The sequence below is a fragment of the Crassostrea angulata genome, chromosome 4, assembly GCF_025612915.1.
Source record: "Crassostrea angulata isolate pt1a10 chromosome 4, ASM2561291v2, whole genome shotgun sequence".
Classification (NCBI taxonomy): domain Eukaryota; kingdom Metazoa; phylum Mollusca; class Bivalvia; order Ostreida; family Ostreidae; genus Magallana; species Magallana angulata.
The window spans coordinates 37,403,431-37,413,811 of record NC_069114.1 but is presented as its reverse complement, the minus strand read 5'-3'; the positions used below and the strand labels follow the sequence as shown (position 1 = coordinate 37,413,811).

Sequence of the window (10,381 nt, the reverse complement as noted above, 5' to 3'; positions counted from 1 at the left end):
TTGGGGTTTTTTTCTTTAAGAGAGCCCTGTGGTCTGCAGCGGTTACCTTTACAAGAAGAGCTCTATATAAAAATATAGAAAAATACCCAATTTTAAATGTTAAAATATATGATTTTTTTTCTTAAATAACATCTTTTAAATGTCTGATGGTTAATTTGTAAACCACCCAGCCTCCTTAAGTGCAATATGATCTAATTTTCCATTGCTATTCCACTTAAGCATTGAATGCTTATTTTCGGGTACCGTCGGTACTATAACAAACCAGATCGTACAAATTTTTATAAGAAGAAGGTACAGTTTCTTTTAATATTTGCCCTAAAATTCAAAATGTATTTAAGACTCGTGAATATACACATGTATAATCTTGAACATGTATGTATATGAAATGCCAAGTTATACACTTGTATCTTGTTTCAAACAATAATTATGACTTCAACATTTTGGCACATATCTAAGATTTAGTCAAAAATGGTGAAAAATGGCGCATTTTCTCATAGTTTTTTGAAGAGGAAAATGTGTCCGCAGCCGTCGCCCACAACAAAATTAATATATTTTAAGTGTTTTAACATGATAAAGTTAAAATGTGAGTTTCATTGTGGGCAATGGCTGCGTACATAGTTTTCTATTCAAAAACCCACAGAGAAATTTGTGTCTTCTGCTCAGTTTAATGAAAATTACCGGAAAATGCACTGTTTGTGATGTCACAATTACCCTTGTGAAAGTCTTATCAGGTAACTATTTATAGATTTCGTAATTTATGGGTATTTTGGTGTAAATAAATGGTACATTTCCATTTTAGGTAATATTTTTTTAAGTCACTCTAAAACAGGGGAAAATATGACTGAAACTGTACCTAGTTCTTTGTCTGCATGCATATGGTTTGGTGTGTTATAGGACCAAAGATATCTAAAAATAAGCTGTAAAAGCATATATTTATATTAATTTTGATGTTGATTTGTTTGAAGTTTTTTGGTTATCGTCGCTATAAATCTTTATTCACGCTCTTTGTGAGTTAGAAACGGAAGACCTAGAGAGACAGTGCAGCTGAAAACACGTGTGAATAACTTCAGATATACCTATTGTATAGTTAGGAAAAAAAATAACGTTGATTGTAATAGTTGAAATTCATAAAAACTCCTTTCACATACTTAATTAAAGTAATTATGAGCTTCCGGAAATTTAAGGGTCGTTCAAACCGGAATAATCTTATATCGTTTATCAGGTTGGGACCAATCGCCCAAATAGGATATAATAACCCGTTTGGGATATAATAGCCAAAATGGAATATAAATTTTAAGTGCAAAAAATAAAAAAAAAAATTGATTTTGAAATTTTTGATATAAATCCGCATTAGAATAGATGTAATGCAACAAATTTTGGTAAACAACTTTTTCTGGAACCGTACTGTTACGGAGATTGATCCTTCAGTACATGTATATCCAAAACTTCTTGGGGACCAATCTTACAAACTATAGACATATAGAAAAACTTCTTCAGCAAAAGATGTTGCATTTGATACATATTAATGTGGATTTATTAACAAGTAATCTCTATTCAGATCCTTTTATTTTTACGAGTATGTTAAAATATTTAATTGTATATAAAAATAATCCTTCCACAACCAACGACATTTTTTAACTTTTAAAGGGTCGAAACTATTGAAAATATCTATTATCTCTATAATATATCTATTAACTAAATATTATCAGAGCATAACATGGATCTACCTCTGCACAAAGCACTTCTAAACATAGCGGCTTCTGTACAAATTATATCAATATTTTCGTACAGTATATATTGGATTTATACCGAATGCAGTTCTGCATGAAAAAAACCAGAGTTTGCGGCACAAGCACTTGTTTCTGTAATTTAAGTTCACTTTATAGTATAATAATAAAACGGGGACTTTTATTGCAGTAACAAGTGCCTTTAGTTTGAGACGCGTTTCAAAAGGAAAAACTGGTTATGCGGGTCATTAAATACATCACTGGCTTTGTTTCTTAACCGACTGTGTAAAATTGGTTTTCCCTAATCGTGAAGCTAATTCGGTTTTCAATTAGCCATATAAAATTATGAAGTTGTAGGTAGAGATTATGTTGTTTTACAATACACTATCTATAGTGGAAGGTAAAAAAAATATTCATATGGGCGGCTGATCAAAGTTTTGGTAGAATAAGTTTCTGATCATCTTGATGTCCACGTAGATATGGATTTTGAGTTTATTGAAATGGATTTATAACTCCTGTAAATAATCAGGAGCGATGATATTAGCGTAAAGATAAGGTATCAAAAAATGAATCGTAAGCTTTTTTTGTAATATATCTTAAAGTGTGGTGTGTTTTGGTCTGAAAATTGAATATGTGTTTGTTCTAAGGTCAAAATTGTATATCTTTACCAAACTAATTAAGATAGAAAATAGTCGCCTTTATAATTGGGAAATAGAAGACATTTCTTCCTATCTAAATACGTTTCCTACAAATATGAGCATGATGAAACTTGTGTACCAACTTGGTGCTAACAAGAACAATTTGACAGCCGAACTGTAAAAATAATATTTTAACCTGAAGCAAAATGTGTTTGTCTTGAATCTACAACCGCAAGTGAAAGAGCGCGTGTGAATGGGGTTAAAAGGTAAGACCGCCTCTGGACTCCCACATTTTTTATGTGATATAATCTGTATCCGATGCATTGTTCTACTAAAATTCTCAGCTACACATTGTAAAAGGTGCACTAAATAGTTTAGCATTTTTAATTGCGACATATGGTGAATTCTACTTAAAAATAAAAGGAAGACAAAGAGACTAAAATAAAAACTATGAAATAATTGCCGTTCACACTATAATTCGATTCACAGATTGGTGCATGTAATTTGCACACATTTGGTCAAGGATATGAGTTGTGTCAGTCTTTTTTTAGTATTATGTCTTGGATGTTTCACCGCTTTCGGTAAACGGGTTTCATTTATTTACTTTTAATTCTTGTAATGTTAATTAGCGAAAATATTAGGGTATAATGCAAAACCAAAATTTTATTTTACGATCGTTTAAGTATCATTTCTAAAATATTCCATAGACGAATATATTCTTTTAACTATTTTATATTATTTTTGTATTCTTTTTTTCCTGAGAAAATGTAAAAACTGTTTTGTTGTAAAGTATTCGAAGACTATAAAATAATTTTTGTAATTTGCTGTAAATAAAACATCTTATCTAAATATATTTTAATCAAACAGTTTTTGTTAATCGTTTAGTAAAACGTTTACTAATGTTAATTTTTACAAACAAAAAAATAAACATTTTTTAAAAATCCTAATTTTGGTATTTGTTAAATCAATGAGTGCAATCTTTTAAAAAATGTACCTTTTATAGAAAGTAAAAACTAGCGATCTACCAGCATGTTTAAAAAAATTGATAACAATATGACGAAATTATAAAAGTATGAAGATATATCATGTTATCAACCTGCAGGGTTGCTTTGTCTAACAATAACTTGGATATTTTATGACAGGTGACGACCATGTCTTGTCACGTGTTCGGCGCATCATCGGGGGAACTCCTTTGTCAGATGGTGAGGCCCCCTATCTAACTTTCGTTTTTACTGATGGAACTTCTCGTGGCAAACGCAGTATCTTCCGGTCTTCATTTCAAGACCCCCAGACCACTAATCCTCCAGGGAATTTTGATGACCCAAAGGCGTTTTGTACCGGATCTCTTGTCAATGAACAATGGGCATTGACAGCGGCTCATTGCTTTGATGGAACAACGTAATGCTAAAATATGCACGTATTATATATTGAATACTTTTAATTTATTGAGTGGCAATAATACTAAATTTACAATTGGACAACTGGTCGTGATATTGTAAATCATGCAGATATCATGTTGTTAATTTTGAATTTATTGGGTGGATGTTTATTCAAAATTTATTCACATCCCTAAGCAAAACTTACACTGTAACAGACAGGATATCGCCTTTATGTAATTTAAACCACGCTGTTTAGATTTCTGGTTTTAAACGCTTCATTGATAAGAATCAAATCATACTGCCTTTTTATAACTACACTACTGTAGTTGGTTCCTTTGGTGAACTTGAAACCAACCCCTGGTAGAATTTGGTTGCAATCAGATATTTTTTGTAGCTATTGGCCACAAAGTTCTGTCATTTGCAGAACTTTTTACCTGTCGAACTATGAACGATTTCTTGACAAAACAAATTTTTGGTTTAACCTTGCAAAAACCTATAAAACGAAGCCACACATGATAGCAATTCCAAAAGCTTTCATATGTACTTTTTCTTTAAGATTTCATGACTTTTTTTTGTTTTGTTTTTGTTTTTGTGTTCCTACAATTTAGTATTAAGATGTTTGAATGGTTGTTGTCATTTTTAGACTAAATTTTAATTTCTTTAAGAAGAATTATGCTTAAAGATACATGTAAAAGAAAATGTTTACATAATGGAGTTATGAACAAAATTGACGTACCTTGATATGTAATGATTTTACCTCAAAATTGATTGGTAATTTGTTATATTTATTCAGCCGCCTTTAGAATTAAGCCAGTTTTTGTTTTGCAGATCAGGTGTGAGTTTGAGTGACCCCTCTGTGTGGAGATTAAAGCTTGGAACTGCTTCCCTTCGTGTAAGTCAAATCATGCATGTTTTATCTTTAGAAAATTTCAGTTGCAGCCAGTTTCAAACAAAATATCAATCCAATTTTGAATTTTAAGAAAATTGCTTAGCCAATCGATAAGCGTTCAAATTTCATAAATTGCAATTACCATTTTTGATACAAATTCTACATTACAGAAAACAAGAGGCAATAGTAAAAGGTTTCCTTGGTTTAACCAGCGGTTTAGAAAGACTAACGCACATAGCCCTCAGTATGTGGAAATTGATAGGATTATTAGACACCCAGATTATACTGAAGGTAAAAAAAAATGTTTGCATGTATTTTTGTAACGGATGTGGTATTTGATACTTCGAGAAAAGACTGTATTTAAGTTTGAAAGACAAACCATTATAGATATTTGAATTTGATTACCAATGTAGCTGATGAATTACTTAAAACAATTTTATCAAAAAAGACTCACTAGCCAAAGACGACATAGCTGTTGTTCGCCTTCGAGAACCAGTCGACTTCGGTCCTTACGTCAGAAACATCGAATTCAACACGGACAGCGACTATCCTCCCGATGGAACGGAGTGTTTTACACAAGGCTGGGGTTGTACTACAAATGGTAATTTACCTGACATTGCTAACTGCAGTTTTAGGCTTGGGTTGTACTACAAATGGTAATTTACCTGAAATTGCTCAAATCTAAATTTGATGATGTTCATACCACCAAAAGATACCAAAAATATAAAAGATTAATTCACATAGGAACTTTTTTCATAAAAAATCGACCTTCTAGTATTTAATACATACCGTATCCGTCCATCCTTTATTTGTCCTGTCCTTTTACGTTTTAAAACGATGCGAAGTGCTGTTATGTTGTTTGCTAAAGAGGTATACAAGTGTATACCTTCGTACCCTTTCAGTAACTTGGTGTTTAATTGTAGATGGACCGGTTAGTAGGGTGGCCAGAACGGTGGATCTTCCGATCTACGATTCTGCAGACTGCAGCAACGTGGTGGATATGGACTACGGACTATGTGCTGGATATTTCAACGAAAACAAAGGAGTTTGTTCTGTGAGTTTTCTCTCTTCCCCTCCATGAATATTTGAACTATAAACAATCTTCATCGGATTCACTTTGTCTGGTTTTTGTCGAGCAGATATATAGAAAATACATGTAACGGAATATTTTGTTTTACAGAGTATGGCTGTAATAAGATTGTTGGTTCTTATTTATGTTTTTATGAGAGAGAGAGAGAGAGAGAGAGAGAGAGAGAGAGAGATTTTGACATCAAAATAATTTATTTCGGTGCACAATTCTTAGTTGGGCGTTGGTACTTGTGTATAAAGAGTAATACTTTTTTCTATTCTTTCATTAATTATATAACTTTATTTTATTCATCAAATATTTTACTTAAAATCATGAATGGCATTGTTATAATTGTTCAAATAGATTTTAAATCACGTGGTCTAAAATGTATTTAGAGCCGGGTCATACGGCAGCGCGGCACTCTAAGCTCGCTGTTATGAGAATGCCGAACGATTTTGGCTGCAGTGTGGCAACGCACTTTATAAAAAATTAAGCATTTTGAAAAGAAAAAATTTAAAATTTGAGATAAAATCAATGCACTTTGAAAAAAAATTTAAGTGCATTATGAAGGTACGAATGTATATCAAATTTTTTTTTATTAATATCGAGACACTTATATAATTTCTTTTAAAAAGCGCTAGCAAACAATTAAGCAGCATTCTTTCGTAACATTCGATGTTTATTCGTATCACAGGTAACACTTGTGGTTTTATATACGGACGAAAATGAGGGAGAACATAAAATTTATTAAATTGTCAGCGCTTTCATATTTCTCATATGAAAACATGGCGTTATGGTTGAATTTTATATCATGCAAATTATATTTTAGGGCGACAGTGGTGGACCCTTGATTTGCGAGAGAGATGGAAATTTTGTTCAAGTTGGAGTTACAAGCCTTGCCAATAAAGATGACCCTGGGAATTCCCCGGCTATTTTCGTGCGGGTTTCTAAGTATATAAATTGGATCCAGAGCATTGTTAGTTAACGAATCCATTCAAAGTTCCATACTCAAACTCCCCATCGAGGCCTCATGTACGCAAACGAATTTGGTTTCCCACTAAGAGCGACATTTTCGATCGAATGCACAACCTTTGTAGAATCAAGATTAATTATAGTTTTCTGATAGCGATACAAAGACTTCTATATCAAATAATTGCTCCTGTTTAAGATAATTCTTAAAACAGAATACAAATGCAAAGTTGAGGAATTTTATAACAGTTGTAGGTTATTAGAATTTTTTTAAATTCTCGGAATGATTTTTTAAATAATTATGACTAGAAATATACATATCCCCAAAACTGATTTGATATCTGAAATTTAATTTGAACTTTGGTAATTTTTAATTTTTTTTTTTTTTGATTATTAGAAAAATCGCTCTTTTGTATTATCTAAAAAATGTATTCCATGAATTGATTTCAGAAAATGTATCTTTGTATTGACACCTGTAACTCAATTGACATATTTCCAATAAATTATTCAACGTTGTCGTTTTGGTTACTATATTTATTTTGTAAAGAATCATGAAGGAGGGGATTTATTGAAAAAATGAGACTTTGGTCATTTAATTTCTTTATAAACATGTTTAGATATAAGCGGTTAATTTCTTTATAAACATGTTTAGATATAAGCGGTTAATTTCTTTATAAACATGTTTAGATATAAACGGTCAACATCAATAAACCTTTAATTTGTGTTTTGGATAGTTTGTTGTTAGGATATACATGTCATGTAATGCTTAAATGTCTTTCACTGTTTTGAATTTAAGAAATGATTATTTCGATTGATTGCGTTTGAAAACTATAATCACGAAGTAATTTAAAGTAGTTTTTTTTGTGCAAGGAAGATTTCATCAATCTAATGAAACCACAATTTTAAGCATTTTTATCACAACATTAAAAGTGCGGCTGCTATATATGGTTAAATTGTCCATAGTACTTAGAAACCATTACTTTTTTATATCTCAAAAATAACAATTTAATATATTTAAAAACAGGAACTAACATTGGTCATTCTTATAAACTACTGATTAAAAGTTATTAAAGGCAATTTCGACAATAACATATACAAATTTTACCGGGTACGGTATGGTTATTTTTGAAGTGCAGATAGGTCAAAAATGTCATCATTTTAAAAAAGAAACGTTCATATTGAAAAAAAAATTTGCGAAGTGAACATTACTCTAATGAGTGAGAACATATTTTCTTTATATTTCAAAAATCGATGTAGAAAAAATGCGAAATGCACCATAATAATATTAACTTTGGTTACTAAAGAAACCACTGCCATGGTAACAGCGACTTAAAATATTAAAATAAAAAATTTACAAATTTATCGTCTATAATACCATAGAATGTGAGGCACACATATTAAAATAAAAAAATTACAAATTTATCGTCTATAATACCATAGAATGTGAGGCACACATAAGCTCTCAAGAGTAAAATTTCCTTTTTTATACTGTCAATTTAGATGTTTCAAAACAAATGAAGGAAAAATTATTTTTAAAAATGTTACCATGAAAACTTCCATGTATTATTAACCCCATTCATGCCAAAGATTTTTAGCATTTCTGATGATTTTGACGTCTTTTTGTATGTTATTTTTTTAATCAATTCCAGCATTTTTATATACACCAATATATGATTCTATATATTCTGAAAGGATGCATCTTTTTATTTCTAAAAATGATAAAATCAATATGGAATTTGAGTAATCATAGCAACGATTTATGCCCAAAACAAAGAAAATCTCACAATTATTTTTTTGATGGTACATTGTGTATTTCATAAAAGACGCTTTTGTTTTGTAAATTTATTAAAATATATTATTTGATTTTAGCACTTTTTTTTAATTTCCTGCTTTTACTGTTTTTATCCCATGTAAGCCCAAATTTTTGCTTTTTTATTGGCCAAATATTTTTGAATTATTATAATGTTCAAAGGCACGGCATAGTTAAATGTCCAGTGAAAATTCCTCTTTCTGTGACCATCTTTTGTTAACTACCAACGCATTAATGGCGATATACAGTGTTTTTGCTTTAATAATCTGGTATAATATCTAATTATCACGTTGTTGCCATGGTAACATATTCAAAATAAATGAATAGAGAATGCAAAACCTTTAATATTTAATACACAACAGAACTAATACTCATTCGTAATACATGATTGTGATATTTTCATCTTCATGTGTATAGAATTGAAACAAAAAAAAAAACAAAATTAATTAAAGTGATAAACACTTTCTGGTAAAATGCAGTCATCTCCTAAATCCAAATGACCTTGAAATAAAGTCATTGACTAAACACAAACTATAAGTACTTTAAATTAAAAAAAAAACATTTGGGCTTCACATTCTATTGAAGGTCTGAAAGAAGATCATAGTATCACTTCAAAACTTAATCATGATGTCAAAATGAACTGGAAGATACTTATATTACTATGTCACTATGCCAACAGATTCAAATAATATTCACTAAAAATTCAATAAATTTCGATTTTTTAAATACTTACAGGCTAATTTTTTTTTACTATACATATAAAATGAAAATAAAAATCTTCTACATTTTTGAATCAGCTCATGACCTTGAATGACATTGAGTCCTGGTCCAAAACATGACGCAAACTTCATAAACTACATTAGATAATAATTTACCTTTCATATCATAACTTCAAAATTAAAGTTGCAGATGACCTAAATATTCACGAAAAAGAGAGAGTATGTCTGCAAAAAAAAAAAAGAGATATGCACCCGACATGACTAAATTTTATGGTAATTAACAGCATTTGATTGCGTATATACATGTATAAAAAAGCAATGAAGAGGACACAAAACTTAATGAACAGTTTTTCCACCGGTCCCCAAAATAGAGACCAACCCATCAATGCTCGTCAATATTTATGTACACAGAAGTGACATCTGAATCCGACAAAATGTACATAACGTACATAATACATTTATGATAAGGAATGTGCATATTGAACTACATGTATTAATTAACGTTCTTTTATGGGGAACAGTGTAATCTTACAAGTTGTTATGTAAATGAAATTTCCGAAAGATTGTTTGCTGCACAGATGTTAATTACAATTTTTGCAACCATAAACTGTATCCTTCGCTTTTCTTTTCGTATCTCCATGTCTGATGCATCACTTGTAAGTTAATTTTGGTCGTTTTAATTTGCATAAAATATCAGGTGTATCCAAAGCTTCCTGTGCTGCAAGATCACGCTTTCTACCTCTGTAGCCTCTTGTCTGCTGCTAATCATGCACTTTCATCCTGAAATCCAGCAGGTCATACCTTGTTTTCAGCTAAATATCTTTATTAAGTGTTGTGGTGAAAATTCCAAAAGCATTAGTTAGGCACATTTAATAATAAACAAAAACGTCATAACACTGCTTGTTGGGGTATGAAAATGTTGCTTGATTGTTACATACCTTGAGACCTCTCTTGACAGGTTTTTTGTCATATACATATATTGTCGTTCAAAACATCTTCCTTTGAATTTTATTACGCCTGCATCAATACTCTGCATAGCTATATAGGTGGATTCATCTTACCTCTTTATGTCCTTCTGTCTCATCAAGAATTGGTCTTAATTCATGTAATCTGTTAGGTGCGAAAACAAAAATATATTAGTATCTAACATACAACAATATTTTAATTACCTGTATCACTGA

At 30.8% G+C, this 10,381-nt stretch overlaps 1 protein-coding gene across 1 annotated transcript in view; it reads left to right on the top strand.

Annotated features, from left to right (window-relative positions):
• Positions 1–10,381, top strand: part of LOC128179609 (uncharacterized) — a 34,059-nt gene that overhangs the window by 14,366 nt on the left and 9,312 nt on the right. Inside the window, exons 3-9 of the mRNA XM_052847075.1 lie at positions 1,887–1,971; positions 3,508–3,763; positions 4,573–4,636; positions 4,804–4,924; positions 5,082–5,234; positions 5,557–5,564; positions 6,532–6,645. Coding sequence (XP_052703035.1) covers positions 1,887–1,971; positions 3,508–3,763; positions 4,573–4,636; positions 4,804–4,924; positions 5,082–5,234; positions 5,557–5,564; positions 6,532–6,645 — 801 coding nt within the window. The remainder of the gene's footprint in view (positions 1–1,886; positions 1,972–3,507; positions 3,764–4,572; positions 4,637–4,803; positions 4,925–5,081; positions 5,235–5,556; positions 5,565–6,531; positions 6,646–10,381) is intronic.